At 30.3% G+C, this 17,925-nt stretch overlaps 1 protein-coding gene across 3 annotated transcripts in view; it reads left to right on the top strand.

Moving 5' to 3' along the window:
- LOC121116880 (uncharacterized) overlaps positions 1–17,925 on the top strand; it is a 174,747-nt gene that overhangs the window by 72,134 nt on the left and 84,688 nt on the right. For all 3 annotated transcript variants that reach the window (XM_040711181.2, XM_040711180.2, XM_040711182.2), the window contains one exon: positions 7,500–7,606. In XM_040711181.2, the coding sequence (XP_040567115.1) occupies positions 7,500–7,606 (107 nt within the window). The remainder of the gene's footprint in view (positions 1–7,499; positions 7,607–17,925) is intronic.

Below are 17,925 nucleotides of genomic sequence, written 5' to 3'. Positions count from 1 at the left end.
ATGAAAAATAAGACAAGACTTTAAAATAATTATTAGTACTATTAAATCCTGCTTTTATATACATACATATAAATATTATATATGGGGATATACATATAAATATTATGCCAATAATTAAAAATAAGTAATGACGTCATAAGTACTACATACATATGTATATGTTTAAGTAGTAGGTACCTTCTTAGGAAGTAGGCTGTAAAATAATAATAACAATATGATTTTTTCTCGGGAATTCTGAGAAAATAAGACTTTTTTTAAAGAGGTGTACAATACCTACATGACGTCACCCAAGCTAATTTTGCAATTGTTTGTTTGGATATATACATATTATTTTATACGTAATATAAATATATATATTTATTTTATCGAGCCAGTTGGAAGGGATATGACCCTAAAGAGGAAGGCCAATGTCAAAGTTTTGAAATAAGATGGGCCCTTGTTGCGCGCAAGTCCAAAACTGTTGCTCTTATTTTCCAACCTCCTCTGACTGTGGTAATTTTGATTGTTCTTGGGGGCAATTTTAATACAAGACCAGTCCAAAGCCAAGTTTGTACAATTTAACAATCTCAGACCGTTCCAAGACTTTATCTTTGTCAAAATTAATGCTAATCAATTTTTTTTAAAAAATTGATATTTTTTGAGTGGGTAAATAACTATAATTAGATTATCAAAGTGACTCAAAAATGTTGGGAACCCTTGTTGCAGCTTATGTTACTTGAATTATGCCTCTCCCAGTTATTTAAATATCATATAGGTATGCACCCCAGATATTGTACAGGTAACACTGTACAATTCCGCATAATCCCTTATTTAATTGCAGCATCAGCCATTTTAATTACCAAAATATTATTTGATGCAAGACATTAATTGCCCCTATTAAAATTATTCATATATTATATGCTTAGGAATAATACAACTGTGGGCATATTTTGAACATTATAATGTATGTACAAAGGAATACTTATCAATAAGTTATTTTCATTGTAAAAAAAAAGTATAAATTGATTGAGCATTCAATGAATATTTAATTTCTTGCATTATCTCCAAAAACAAAAAAAGTGCAATACTCTAAGTTCTTCTTTTCATTTATTGGTTGCATTCAGGGCTGTCCATAGCTTAGTCCAGATAAAAAAAAAGTTAGGGTCTATTAGGGAATAAATAGAAAAAGATACAAATTACCCGGGCAAGATCCACAGGGTACGTACATATTAATGATTCAAAAACACCAGCCAATGTACATCATATGTTTGTACCAAAAAACAGAGGGCTATGGGAATCTGCTGTTAATGTTAATCATATTTTTTTTATTTTTTTCTAGACCTGGCGCCAATATTCACATAGTACATAATTAGTTAGTTAGTTGTGTACATAATATAAAGATATTATGTATGTAAGTACTCTTATTTAATATAATATAGACCTATAATGTGTTCATGTGATGTACTATGGAGGCTTGAGAGTCATGAATATTATTACAAAAGGTCAGAGATTTCTCCCTCCCTCATTATATTGTTCTATGTTCATCCCATAAGGACTGATGTGGGGATGCTCTACTTGAGGGATACAGACTACTAACAACATCATATTAATTAGGAAGCGAAAGTGGCATCTACAGGGTTATATATATATATATATATTTTTTTTTTTTTTTTTTTTTTTTGGGAGGTAAATTATATATAATTTAAAAAATCTGGAAAATGATTTCAAAAATCCATGGAAAATAAATTTTAAAAATCTGAGGTATCTATCAAAAAAATAAACTTTTAGGGAAAAAGTTTCCAAAACCTATAGTCATTCACAAAAAAAAATCAAAAATTAAATTTTGCTGCATAATTTGCCCGAATGAAAATAAATCATTCAAAAAAAAAACACTCCAATTTTTACATAAATAAATTCTAGTAAATAGCAAAAATTCCTTTTTGGGGAGGGGGTCTATAGCCCCTCCAGACGCCCCAGACTTATCAGGAGTCTCCATGAAATACAATACATATGACATGTGTAGTGTGTGCTACCAGTGGTACCCTTGTCTCACTTGACATCACACCCAAATCAAGGGAATTACTCAAGAAGGTAAAGATTTATGTATGTATTCTATTGTATTTGTAATATAATGTAAAAGGATTTACCGATCTCTCTTTCCTTCTTATGTCATCATCATTTCAAAAAAAAGAAAAGACAAAATAATTACTGAGTCTCTAATTGTCTAATTGTGGGTGGGTATTAATAGGTAGTTTGGGTCTACCTTTATCTATAGTGATGATCCCTTAATCTCGTGGGAGCTTTCTGTCAAATATGAAGAAGGGATTAATAAAGACAAGGTGATGATGGAAATCAAATTATGGAAGGGGATAAGATCTCTTTCACCTTTTGATGAAGTACATAAATTAGAGTTAGTACATCAATAAATAAATAATCTCTTCCTTCTGGAGTCAATTCCCTTGATTTTGGATGTGATGTGAAGTGGCCCTGACACAAAAAATTCTCTTGGGCGCCGCTGGTAGTACTAATACACATGTCATATGCATTTCATGGAGACTCCTGATAGCTTCCTAATTAGAGGCGCCGGCTGAGGGCGCCGTCATGTGACGTACTAGAAAATAACAAATATAATAATTATCAGGTCGTTGATTGTTAAACAATGGGGCATTCCATTTAAAAAAAATCAACTTGAACGGGAAAGTACATTTAAAAAATAATAACAATGATAAATACATGAAACTTCCAAGAGTCTCTCAAGTGATGGAAGAGTCATTTATGTAGATTGTTGTGGACTACTGAAGGAGGAGTTGCAGGCAGTCAGCCTCACATTGACGTACACTTAGTCAATCAAGGGAGGATTCCTATGGTAATATTACCTGTTAATGTATTATGTTGATTTTAATTGATGATGATTACTAATATATTAAGATTGTTATGACAAGAGCTGATTTGATTTTAGGGGGGTATTGTATTGGCGTCATTTCCCTTGTATTTTAATATAAAAAATAAGGGTGGAGTGGTATAGCATCAAAGACAACGGGCTTGGGAGAAATTATTTACGCCAAAATTAGTGGGTGTGAGTTGGAATCTCGGTCGCTCCTGAAGAAGAGAGTTAACATTAATTTTGTACTTACAATGTTTAGTCTCTGCAACTACGACTGACCAATAAGAGGGGTTTTTTGTTTTTTTTAAATAGTCTCTGCAATAACGTCGATTTTTCAAATCTTTTCTTTAAAAAAAGTTCATTTGAAAATAAATATAAAAACATTTTATTTCTTTTAAAGAAAAAAATTCTTACAAGACCGTATTTAAATATGCTCTAGGCCTCGCTTACTGTAAAAATGACCCTATTTATGAGCTCACTTGCCTGTGAAGGGAACGAGGGACATGTCATCTCGGAGTTAAGCGAATTTGTTTACTTCAAGTTTACTAAATTTATGAAGCTATATTAATAAATGTGTATTAACGTGACCAATTGTCCACATTTGCTCTCTTTTTACCTCTTGTTTTGGTAATTTTTATAAATTCATAAAATAGTCGATAATCGAGATTAAATATAAATTAAATTAAAAACATGGAAGAATCAAAATTAAAATTGTTATAAAAGAAAATTAAATTTATTAAAATATACAGAATTGTATATAATATGACTTGTCGGTGTTTAAAATAAAGGAAACCAAGGATCAACATGGTAACCCTGACGATTTGAAGAATGTTATAGAAGAGAGCAGTTTTAACAATTTATTAGATTAGCTAATAGTAGCATGAAAAGAAGGAAATAAATAAAAATCCCACTTCATATCTACCCAAGACATTAAATACTTTACTTTTTTTTTAACCCTCAATTCTACTTTGAGTTCAACGAGGACTTAATTACACCTATAACTCCCCAATCACGTCTCAGTATAACTCTTTGTCTTTCATACATACACACTTTTGATTACTATATATTAATAAATTCGCCAGAAAACTTCTTTTTTTTTTTTTTTTTTTTGGCGCGGGGGGGGTTCTTGGAGTATAAAAAGAAAATGCAAAAAAAATATCAAATATAAATTTTTCGGAAAACAATTTCAAAAATTTATATTATTCGCAAAAACTTTAATTTGTTGAAATAATTTCAAAAATCCACAGCTACGCACAAAAAATTGATTTTTTTTTCCAATGTAAAATTTATTGGAAAAAATAACTAAAATTCATAATTATTTACAAAAATTAAATTTTACGGATAAATAATTGAAAAATTAAATTTTTGGAAATGAATTATAAAAATAAAAGTTGAAATATTAAATTTAAAACAAAATAAATATTTATATTTTTTTTGGATTTTCTTTTTATACTCCAAGAGCCCACCCTGCCAAAAAAAAAAAAAAAAAAAAAAAAAAGAAGTATTATTATTTTAGAAAAAATAATTAAGAATTCACAGCTGTTCACAAAAAATAAATTTTATAGAAAAAAATTATAATCTTATAAAAAAAATTATAATCTTAAATTTTAGGAAAAAAAATTATAATCTTAAATTTTAGGAAAAAAAATTAATTAATAAATTAGAATTAATTTTTTGGCTCCGATACATAATTTGCCTGAATGACCTATATTTTTAAAAAAATAAATCTTTAAAAAATAATTTTACCCCTATTTTCGATTTTTTTTTTTTTTTTTTTTTTTTGTAAAATTTGCTTGTAAAAAGCCAAAATTTATAAAGTAGGGGAGGACTGCATCATCCCCTTTGGACGATAAGAGCCTTAGAAAATAAGAAACTATTTTCAGATTTACGAACTAGAAACAAATTTCATGACATTACGTTTATATTTTATACAACTCTAAGCATAATTCAAATCTAAATACTGAGCCATATGAAATTTAAATAATGAACAATCATCAGTAAGGATGAAGTCTATTACAGTGTTTTTTTTGTTTTTTTTATGTAACAAATATCTGTCTGCATCATATTTCTATGTACCTATAAAATTATGTACATAGTGTAGCAATGAATTTTACTAATATCTGGAGTGGACCAAATGTCAATTATTTTACCTCATGTTGGGGGGAAGTGTATTTTTTATGTTTCAAAAATCAAATGGCAAAACCTAAATGACTTGGTACAATATTACTTCCTTTTTATTCCATCAACATAGGAGAATCTAAGAGAAGTCACGTGCTACAATTAATGAGATATTAATTCCACAAAGACAACATTTTTGAACATAAATAAAAAAGTTTTTATTAAAAAAAACTTGTATAGAGTATGTGATTCAACTAGGGATTGATACCGATATTACCTTTAACATTTTTTTACAAGTCAATTACAATGAAATTTAGATCTAACATTTTATCCGTTAAAGTTATGAATCATCTCTTTGAAAAAGGATGTAAAATGGGTGCGGATTTTTTTTTAAACCGTGTTTTCTTGGGAACCCTAAGTTGTACAGCTTTAAAAACCAGTTTATCAGATTCAGGAGACAATTTTGTATAAGCTCTGTTTACAAAGCGTTGCAAATGTCCTCTGTGTATGACCGTCGTGCAGCGATCATTGTCGCCCTCCGTGCGCCCAAAGGGATTATCGACTTTCTGCCACCGTGTACAAAGTTGCAAAGGAGTTTTGCAGGTTGCAGCCGAAATACTTTAACTCTACCAGCAAGAGGGCTCACAAAACTGGTTTCGGACAATTTAGAGATGTTCTGGTCTAAGGAAATGTGGCCCCCTAGCTCCCAAGACTGCAATCTTTTGTTCTATTTCGTGTGGGGCGTCTTGGAGAGGGAGTCCAACAAGCGTGCTCAAAACAATTTGGCTTCTCTGAGAGCCTCCATTATTGAGGCTGTGAACAATATGAATAAATATGCCTCATCAAGGCGTGCAGCGGGTTCCGCGCCAGGTTGGAGGCCGTGGTTGAGGCTAAAGGTAGTTGGATCGAATTGTTAGGTTCATGGAGGGTCTCTACGTTAGTATATAAATGGATTTTTAAATATTTTTACTAATTTCAGAAATAAAAAGGTTTAGGTCCTGGTCACGAAAATTCTTAATTGTAAAACTGCATCCTCAGGGGATGAGAATTGTTTTAAGGAGAGATATTTCTCTCGAATATTATTAACTGGTGTTGGATTTGAGTATTATTCAATTTCCAAAAAAAATCCACTTTAGTAGCAAGTTACAATAGTCTAATAAAAACTCTAACTCCCCTAAATATTTTTTCCAAAATTCGACTCTACTTGAATTTGAATTATTAAAACTGGATTATGATTAGTTAAATTTCTACTATCTCTTTAAAATCTGTTAAAAGCATTGTACAGACACTCTTTTCTTATCAAAAGAAAAGTAAATAATACATTAATAAGGAGAGAAAAAACAATATAGATATGTGGAAATTCTCAAGAACTCGAACTCTGGCGAATGCAAAATTAGTGAAATATTATTAATAAGAAAAGAAAGAAAATAGTTCCACATATTTATCCTTGCTCCAAGACCCACCCATAGTCAACCCGACACTGGATGCAACATCCACCTCCTCATACATACTTCTGAAGTTTAGTTATACGTTTGTGCCTATGGATAAACAATAGGGGTTCTTAGTTCCCAGTATATTGAGGTTGAGTGAGGAATCCCGGGATTTTTTTTAAATTTCAGGATCCCATCAGTAAATAATAAAAACTACAAAATTGAAGTATTTTGTATTTTCATCTTCTGCATTTTATCACTACAACTCATAATGGTTATTTAGAGGCCATGGGACGTGCATTTTTGAATTCCATAACCCAATCTCCATTGCAAGAAAAAAAAAAATAATAAGTCATGAATGAGCTAATTTTTAGAGGAGCTGCGGGTTGTATAGTTGTGAAATACACCAATCGACCCGCAAAAGTGAACTACTAAAATATGTAACTATTTTATTTTTTCTTCATTGAATATGAGCTCAAAGCAAAACTTATATAATAAGCAACGTAGTCATTTGAATTTTTCTAATGAAATTCGACATCCTTTTAGTGTTTAAAATTTGAGATCCTGTCGGGTTTTGATTGGATAGAGGACGTCGTAGTCGCTATACTTTTATTTATTTAAAACTGTCTCTTTTTAAATTAACGTTCAGTCATATAACAGAAGAGAAGCTTTGATTTTTTTTTTTCCTTTTTTTACTTCTGAATGTAAGGAGACTCATGTAACTAACCAAGGCATATATGTATAATACTATTTATTTATTGAATACTTATGTATTATTAGAGTTTCCATATTTCATTTTTTTTTTAATTATGGTTTGGCGCCGAATTCTATTAACATTGAACAAACTATTCATTTTCTCTATCGTTATTCTTAAGCTATTCTTTTTTTTTCTTTTTTCATCTAAGTGATGAGACATTATATGTATTATGAAAAATGAAATGAAATGATATTTATGTATAGTATAGGTAATCAAAAAATATCTGTGTGTGCCAAACCTCTTTAATCAAACATAATATCCATTGTACATCGTGTGTCATACACTTAAATTTGACTTTTTATTTATTTATTTATTTTTATTACCATTTCAGTATTAATGAAGGGATCAAGGAAAACATTGAGAACAATAGTATTCATCATACAATACTAAAATCGGAATCCTCAAATTTAATCACGTCAAAGTCTACGAAGACTCAAGGTATGTAAAAATAATATCTATTACTAGTATTTATATGCTCCTCCGTTAGAGGTCGTTTTCATCACCATTTCGTGCGCTCTCTATAAAAGATTTTTTTAACTAAAGAGGGATGTAACCTTGATGGATATGCAGGCAGTGTTGTACATTATTGCATGAAGTTAAATGTTTGACATTCGTGTAACTGATGAACTTTTTGCATTTTGTATTTTGGGACTTTGAGTTACAAGGGAGAGTTTAAAGGATTACTGAATGAGATTGAATTTATATATTAATAATTGAATATGCGTGTTTTTAAGGGTTTATAAGAGTGGAGTATGTTGTATAGCGTTGGGATGATGGTTTGTTTTTTCCTGCTTTGACTACCTATGACTCATGTATCCTTTAGTATCCATTATGTATCCCACTATGTATGTAGTGAGGGGCACAATATTATTGAGCAAGCGTGGTTCCTTGTTGTGCTTTTTTGATTTGGACTCTAGCATAATATTACATCCTCAATAAAGTATCTAAGTACATAGTTGAGGAGCAAAAAGTACTATGGATTCTATTTTATAGTGTTACTCTGAAGCGCCTAGTTAACTGATCCCATATCATACCAAGTCAAGCTTTTTTATCCCATCGCAACCTCGACTCTTAGAGGTGAAATAATTTTTTGGAAAAAAGATACGGTAGATGATAGCCTTCTGTGTTTTTCTTGTTGTCAAAAATTAAATATTATTTAAAGATTAACCATTAATTAATATAAACATTGAATTGATAATTTTATCCAGATAGGAATCAATTATTAAGTTTGAAATGATACAAATACAGGGATCCTCCAAAATGTTCAGTTAACTGATCTTGTACTAGACAGTTAGAGACTGTTAATACTAGTATGAGTAAACATTTTATTATTATTTTTATATGCCTTTATGTAAAACGTGGATTAACTATAAATATGTGGATTTTTTTTATTAAAAGAAAATGTACTTTGTGTAGCAACATCGGGACTGATGGAGTTCGGACCTAATAGGGATATTCCTCTATAGGATTTTTTAAAAGAAGCCCTTAAATGATGTAAAATTTGGTATGCCTCCCCCGACCTTTCTGACGGCAATCATGAAACTAAATTAAAATTTTAACATCTCTTATGTTCAATGGCGTCAATTAACTATGTTAGTTGCCATACTTTGACCTCCACCAAACATTTTTTTTTCAAATTAAATTGATGGACAACTTATGTACGTACATCCCTGAAATTTGCCATTCCTTTGCATCGGCTGAATTGACGCCACTGCTTATTTATCCTAATAACTCTCAACTGTTGCTTAGTCTACTACTCTTGCCCCTTATTAGTTTTTTGAATAACGTTGATTTGTTAACAATAGTTATTTCTTGCTCATTTGTGAGTATTTCTATTATTAAAATTATGTAGATAATAGTTGCTTGCGAATGACGATATTGGGTAATTGATGTTGATTTTCCATTACTCTTCTCCTAATAAGTGTTTTGAACCTTGTTGATTGGTTGGATTTAATGAGCTCTTGTTAAAGGAATGTGAGCAATTAGCAAGAAGTATTGAATAATAGTATCACGGATGGAAGAATGAGCATACTACCAATTACTGATTTTGTGCATTTTGTCTCTCGGTTGGTCCTTTGTTATTTTTTATTCACGCAACCTTTTATACAAAAAAATGTCCCAAAATTAGTTAGTGGTTGGTCCATTCTTCTTCCCTACTATGGTATAATTAATTATTCAATCATTGTTGTGAATTGTTTTCAGTTTTAAAAGAGATCACTAGAATTCAACCAATCAACCTTTTTCAGATCACTGATAGAGGTTAAAGAAGCAGAAACATTGACAGTTGACTAAAAAATATACTGTATACTTTGATGTATGTAGGGGAAAAGATGTAGTAGTCAACATTATGAACCATTTACAATATAGGATTAAGACATGTGACTCTTGAGTCAATCTCTTTCCAAGAGGTTGGAACGGTACTGTTAGATATTTACTTGTTGTAGTAGAGAGATGCAAGTGGTTTACCAAATAGGGATGCATATACTATGTTTCTAGTAGTACTCGAGTACTTAAATGACAGTTATGTCAAGAGGTTTTTCCCCTTGTTTTGTTTTTGAGTAAGTCAAGGAATACATAATGATGAGTAAATCCTTCATAAAGTATATAGCCATAACTTATAAGTGAATTGCAGTTATATGAACAGACGAATAGTAATAATAATACCTATTCTCATGATGCTGATTATGAATATGCCTTAGGACTCGTTATGAAACGAGAAACAAGAACATCGAGCATTCAATTGTAGTTGTTGTTACTGTAGTAGTAATAACTAATGGTATTAGTTTAAGAAAAAGGCCCTTCTTACTCTTCCACTCTTCTTGACTCTTATAATAACAATAAGCCCTCACTTTTTACAATAGAGGTAGTAAGTGAATATGAGAGACATGCCCACTTCAACAATTTTGTTGCTTGTGAAAAAGAGTGTGTGGATAGTTACATACACATATATTAGTGATTCCGTCTGAGACCGAATTCTCGGACTAATCTTCTTAACTCTGTGACTAATTATGCTGATCGTTAGCGTTTGGGTCATGTTACAAAATAAACCAACAATTAATATGCTAACCCTGAGTATGTTTAAAAGAATATTTTGGAGGAGAACAGCTAGGTTGTTATGACGTTTCGTTAGATCAGCAATAATCAGCTGTAACAAAGGAGGAGAAAGAAAAGGAAATAAACAAGGACTTTAGCAAGAATGACACAAACGGTGATCCTCTTCAATTAGTCTCCGAGTCCAACAAGGATTTACACTTATAACTCTCCAACAAATCCTCAAGGCTGCTCTCCGTCTTTTATAGGGACACAATAAGGTTTGGAATATAATTGAATGTAGATGAAAAGGAAGTTCACTCCTTCAGGAATTAAGTAATAATGACAAACACTTAGGAAAAGGAAATAACTTTTCAGTTTGCCAACTCCAATAAAACGGGCGAGCTAAAAAAACACAGCTGGTTTTCATCACTAGCTCGTCGTTCCCCTTATTGTATCACGCAACCTTTCCTCCGAAAAGAGGCAAGAAAAAAGGCTCGAAATCCTCTGGGAGTTAATACACAATAACACTAAATATTAGTGTTGTAATTTACTTTAAAACTGTCGAATTTGAGTTTTTAATTATTGAGTCAAGCCAAGTTTGAATTCCAGTAAATGTATTCAAAGGAAAAATATTTTTCCTTTGAATTGATGTAATGTAAAATTAATAATTAAGTTGCCTTAAATTCTTTAATAAATATTGATCAAATAATGAGGGGGGTAATTTTAGAAAATATTCATTTGCATAATAGGAAATTATTTCACAAAGTCAGACCCATTTAATCACAACTTAGCATAAATTAAATTAATTTTGGTTGCCATGTGCTCTATTAATATCTCTGGCGCATCACTTCTATTTTGAATTTTCGCAACACATCATTTTGATTTGCAATTACATTAATCTGTACTTGAATACATGGAATTTTCTAGTGATGGGACAATTAATCAGAATCAGAGATCGGCAACAGGAAAATAATGTTTAATTTGCGGTTCTGATTCTTATTTATTACTGGTATTTAATTACATATAACTTTTCTAAGTTATGAAAAAAACTAGTCCCCCCCAAGAGAAAAAAAAGGAATTTTTGCTTTTTACCAGAAAATTTAATATTTGAATTTTTTTTTTCAAATAATTTAATATTGTCAATTTAAAAAAAAAATTGTTTGAAAAAATTAATGTTCTTTGAATAACTATGTACTTTTGAAAGTTTTCTCCTAAAATCTCAATTTTTTGAGAAAAAAATTGAGATTTTTGAAATTTTTCTACAAAAGATTTAATTTTTTTTTTTTTGAAAAGCTGTAGATTTTTGATCTTTTTTTAAAATATCAAATATATATTTTAAATTTTTCATATTTTTTTCAAATATTTTTGTGAGTTTTGCATTTTTTTTCAAAATAATTCCAAAAACCAAATCCCCTCATAATAAAATGGTATTTATTAGTATACTTTAAATAATAAAGAATTATAATCGGAATTGGCATCGGAAATTTTTACTAGAATTGTATCGGAATCGAAACGGGATTTTTTTTTAATCGTCCCATCAGTAAAATTTTCATCAATTGACTTTAGTGGAGTTTTTCGAAAATTCTATTTTTGGGAAGTTATTTTTAGAAATTTTTCCACTTGAGTAAAATTAGATTATTTTTTTTTCGAGTTCGTCTCAAATCCAACACTACTAGAGAACATATACTATTTCCATTAGTTTATGTAGTAAAAATTAGTATTCTGTATTCTAACACGATTAGCAAAGACTTATTATTATCCATTCATGAGGGCAAAAAGCGATATAGAACGAATCTTGAATATATACAAAGGTGAATAATAGACTGTATAAAAGAAACAACATATACGCACAGGTCTATATAAACTTATATGCAAAAAAAAAAGCAGCAAATCCACCCGAGGACGACGAATACACTAAAACCGGCCCTCCACATTATTTTACATTCCTTTTTTTGCTTCTTCTTCCATGCTCTCTCTCTCTTTCCAAAATGATTTTGAATACACGTTATGTATGGATTGAATCAAATGAACAACAACGACATAGTAGTAGGATTATACTAAAGAAGTTGTCAGTTGTTGATGTTCTATCCTTGGATTGATTTGCCTGTGCTGCTTCTTCTTGTAATTATATCACTTTAATAATTAATTGTGCCTCCCGGGTTCTTGTCACTTGTTAATTTTTCCTTGTGTGTGAGTGTTTTTTCTGAAGGGAATGTCTTCTTCATGTTGTTGAGGGTAAGTAAACAATAACTATATATGGGCATCCATATCTGTAGCTCTAAATATTATAAATATGTGTATTAATCTTGTGCTCTACAATGGATTCCTAGAGGCCCCACTCAACCTCTCAACCTCCTCGGCATTAACTATTGGTCCCAATGTCGTTAGTCTTCAATACTGTAGTATCATATTAGGGCTTACTAAACAATGAATCCATAATAATAGAGGTATCACATCAGTGTATCTCTCAACCTTTCTCCCTCCTCACAAAAAGAGAAAGAAAAACGTCAAAATTTACTCGAAGCCCCAATGTTATCCTTTCCCACAATTGTATGATATTCTACCGATATTCACTCTCTCAACCTTTTCTTCTTCCTCCTAAAAGAGGAAGAAGAAAAGGTCGAAATTAACTTGTAGTTGTTGCACAATGTGTTTATTCTTCTTCCAACTATAGGGCTACTTTTCATGTAATTTTAGGGATTATACGTTCACTGATTAACAAGATGTACATAGTTGTGATTGAACCAATCACACTTTCATTGTATCCCAGAGTCTTTTCTTTAAAAATCAGCTAAAAAAGGCAGTTACATCATTTTTCCAAACCAGCAAAGTAGAATTCCAATTATTTAACCATTCACAATAAGAGAAAAAGAAGCAGAAAAAATCGATAGCTCTATTGTAAATTACAGTATAAATCAGGGGAAATAAAGACCACGTGATAAATTTCATCGATGAAGTCGAATACCAAATCCTCGATAAGAAATAACGGAAAACAGTTTAATCTGTTCTCAAACATCAAATTTGTAACCTTTAGGTTCCCCTTTTTTTATATACAAGAATGTAAATAAAGGGACATAATTCAGAACACAAAAATATGGGGGAAAAGAGGTATCGGCACGTCCACAGCTGAGAAATGTAATAATAATTAAATAAAATGTAGTAATACATATTAGTAGTTTTTAATTTTTTAGGGTATGACATTATGGGATATGTATATATCCCATAATGCTTTATGATTAGGAGCTTTTTTGAATTTAAAAAAATAAATAATAATCCATAGTTATTCTCAAAAAATTAAAAATTTTGGAATTTTTTTTCCAAAATCTATACCTTTTCACAGAAAATTAATTTTTTTGGAAAAAAAATTTCAAAAAGCCAGAGCTGTTTTAAAGAAAAATTAAATTTCAATTTAAAAAAAATTCTAAAATTAAATTTTTATTTAAAAAAAAATCTAAAATTACATTTCAAATATCAAAAGAAAATCAATTATTAAATTTTTCGTAGAAAATTTCAAAAATTCTGAGTTATTCACCGACAATTAAATTTTTTTGAAAAAAATTTGAAAAATTTAATTTAATATAAAATATTAAATTTTCTAAGAATTTTCAAAAATTCCTTAATTTGGGCAGGGGGCTGCAGCCCCTCAATCCTTTCCCCGATAGACGCCCCTGATGATGTATTTTATACTACTATGTAAATAAAGATATCTTTAAACAACGGTAGATGGCATTGACACATTTTGCCCCCATTTTTTCAAACAGGTTTTGTCGTCCCCCTTCCGTCCCTTCTTTCAACATACATAGATAAGCATATACGAGTATGTTGTATGTAGGTATATATGTACATACGAGTACATAGTGGTACACAATACACTAACATATTATGATATTAATATACACAAGTACACTTTTATATACCTATGTATAGAAACACATAAATATCGCCACACTAAGAGTACTTCATCTAATCAAGTACAAGTAACTATTCCTCCTTAATCCAAGGCATTCTTTTGGGAATCAGACTTAGAGTGTTAAACTACCCTCTCTCTCTTTTTCTTTCAAGGTTATAAATAATGGACTATAATGTTTTTTCCCCTCCCTCCACACTACTCCTAAGGACATTGAGACTATTATATATGTAGGTACTATTTATCAACATACATAGTCCTAAATACATACGTAATATGTCTTAGGCTTTCTCATTTACCGGGAAGTTGTCTTTGAGCGGAATCCCGGAAAATAATAAATACTGCAAAATTTAAATATTTCAAGCAGAAATACTCATTTTTAAGCTACCCTTAAATTCACATGTTTTTTTTAAATCATAACCTTAGAGTTCGGATCATATGTTTTGAAATATAGTGAAAAGGTTTTTAAAATGCTCAAATATGTGAAGAAAGTTACTAAAATATGTTATAGGTTTGATATGTACTACATTTCACAATTTTAATTTTGACAAGGATGGATTATTTTTGTTAATTCAAGTAAGGGGCTAAATTTGTAGAGGTTTGGTGGTTATTTATTGAATAATTCCTGGTACCCTCAGCACCCCTAGTGGACCAAAAAGTATGAAAGTAAAATTGGACAAACATTAATCGCGGAGTCTTTCTTTAGCCAATTGATTATGTAGCTTAGGTGAAGAGTAAAAATAGATGGATGGCATATACCAGATTGAGCTATTAAAGTTACAAAATTCCTTTTCCCAAAGTAAATGTTTAACAATATACTATAAAGGGGCCATCATTTTATTATAAAGTACAATATTTTTTTTTTTTTTAATATACTTGAATTTTGAAGACATCACATTGTTTGTTATTGCCTTGGCAGCCATCAAAAAGTCAGTGAATTTGTTAAAATGGAGAAAATTGGACAACTTTATTTACTACAATACTTTTATTCAAAAACCTCAGCCCAACGAATATAAAAGCTGATCTGAATTTTACTCGCAGTGAGACTGGTACGTCTCATATGAAGTAAATAATTGACTAGCTGAGTTTAAACGAGGCTGAAAACAAAAAACAAAAGGCGGGACTGGTGGATCGTCAATATAAGGTGAACGAGGCAAACAAAAAAAATAATGACACAAATTAAAAGTTTAAAAATGTACTGATAAGGGTCAAATCCAACAATTTTTATTTTTTTTTCCAGAAAATATGTTGCTTTTGACCAAAATCCAAAAGTATTTTTTGACATTTTTGTACTAATTTTACTCAGGTTGGTTTTTTAAAGCTCCCAGATCCCACTTTTTTAAATTCCGTAATCTGCAGCATAAAAGTCAACTCGCGTATCACGAGAACATATGTAACTCTTTTTTTATAAATATTGGAAAATATCTTAAATTTAAACTTTAAATCTAGTTATTCTTCCATGAGTACTTAATTACGCTTATTTAGTCGAATAATTAAATGGTGGTTTTCTTGGGAATTTCCCAAAGATGTAAAAATATATCAAATCCCTGGATCCCGGGATAGAACCCCTAGTATATACATAATACTTTTATAAATCTTTTTTCTATTATTAATATTACATTGTATTATTATTTTATAAATCCTTTCTTCATCTTTCGTTCTTTTTTTCTTTTCAAGAATCAAGACACTAATTTAGATTCTCGCCTTATTTCTTTTATGATTATTTTTTTGGTATATTTTTTATATATAGGAAGCTCCATAATATGTACTATGTATGTTTATTAACAACCCTATGGAATACAGCAGTACCTTATAATACGAGTGCCTTAGATTAAGAAGTGGACTTTGACCAAACATTTGCATCGAACTAGGTGTTTTTATTAGTGATTGGACGATTCCAAAAAATTCATCGATGTTGATTCCCCTACCAATTCTGACATTATTTATGACACGTTTATCGGTCTTTAGGCTATTTCACATCATATACATTCCAAAAAAAAAAAAAATATATGAAAAAAATATATATTTGTATATATAATCCTGTGGACACCCTAATCTTTGTATCCAGGATTACTGATGTACATAGAACCAGGCAAAAGGGATTGTATAATCTACATACCCATGTTCTTCTAAGCTAAAATGCTTCCTTTTTTCAAGGCGAATACAATGAAAGTACATAGATCCTCAATATGATCAGCCATCTTATTTATATATGATTTCCTGGAGGATTTCTCATTTCCTGGGACAATTTCCTTCGGCAATTTAAAATATAAAGATCCCAGGAAATTCCAGGATGCTTTTGTATATAATATTAACTGTGAAATATAAGAAATTTAGTCCATATTTAAGAATAAAAATAAACTTTAACAGGCTCCAGACAAGGATTTTGAAAGTAAATTGGGAATCAATGAATTTAAAAAATACTTTTTTATAGATTTGTTAAATGTCTGGTTTTTTATCGCTTAAGTAAATTTTTGGGCTGTAAAAGAAGACAAGTTTGTGCATCAGATGCCGGTTGGTCTCCCTTATTTAATATCCGATAGGGATTTTCTGTATTAATAGTTTAATATATTACTCAGTTTAAAAATAAATAAAGATCAAAAGTTAACCTTAAACTATAATATGTACCTCTCCCCCAAAAACCGACACTAAATTTCCTTTTTTGGAAACCAAAATATCGACACACTAGATATATAATAATATAAAATTGTGCAGCTTCTGCTTAAAAAGTTATATTGTAAAGGATCCAAAATTTATTCATGTCTCCTACGTTAACATAGAAAGTGATGTTATTCTTAAATACAGTTGACCCCGCTTGAGCAGGATCCCAAGGGACTGACAAATCCGTCTGCTGGAAAAGAAATTGAATTAATAATATTGATTATTAAATATTAATTTGGTGCTCTAATAAATGACCACTATAAATGAATATCTTTAATAAATGTTAGTCATCGAAACGGAATTCTTCTTTATTCATTTGTTGGTTTGTAATAGGTGCTGGGCATCATTTATTACATATAGCACATCATTTGCACTGTAGCATAAATTGTGTCAAAAGCTTTATGTCAAGTGAATCTTCAATATGTATGTATTCAACTTTTCATTTAATGAATTACACAAAAGATGTTTATATTATCTGGATCTGTAGATACATCTTAGTATGTATGTAAAATGTAGCCATTGAAATGGTGAATGAATTTATGGCTCTTAATAAAGAATACCATGGTGTTTTTTTTTTTGCTTCTCTTTCTGTTTGTTTAAAGATTAGAGTTGATTTGAAGATCTGGGAAAATCTAGGAAGAGAGCAGACTAGAAAAAGAGAGAGAGAAACAGCGGTTTGAATTTCAATCAACATGACGTGATAAAGAAAATGGTTATTGTTTGCATAATAATATAAATTATTATTAGATATTATATACAACATAAATCCAAACCGACTATTTTTGTATGTTTCGAAAGCACATGCAATATAAGAAAATTTATGAGAAAATTAAACATATTAACTTTATTTCTACTTTTCTGAACAAAATTTCCCCTTCCACCTTGATTTAAAAAAAACAAAAAACGAAGATAATATTGCCTTCATTTGTTGAACGATTTTTGAATTTCGAAATTGACGAAAAGCAATTGTTATTTTATAACAGAATTAAATAAGACACATACTTCTACACCAAAAAAAGGCTTATGAATTGAAGTTGTCAATAGGGATGTAACGTTCCCAAAATTTCGAGGTCCCCTCCTAAACCTCATGTAAAAGTCGTCCCAAAAATAATGTTTCCGAAATGATATCGTCATCAAACCATCTGGGATTAGAGGT

Source organism: Lepeophtheirus salmonis, chromosome 4 (genome assembly GCF_016086655.4).
Source record: "Lepeophtheirus salmonis chromosome 4, UVic_Lsal_1.4, whole genome shotgun sequence".
NCBI classification, from domain to species: Eukaryota; Metazoa; Arthropoda; class Copepoda; order Siphonostomatoida; family Caligidae; genus Lepeophtheirus; species Lepeophtheirus salmonis.
Note: the sequence above shows the minus strand (reverse complement) of the source record. Positions and strands in the feature narration are given on the sequence as shown.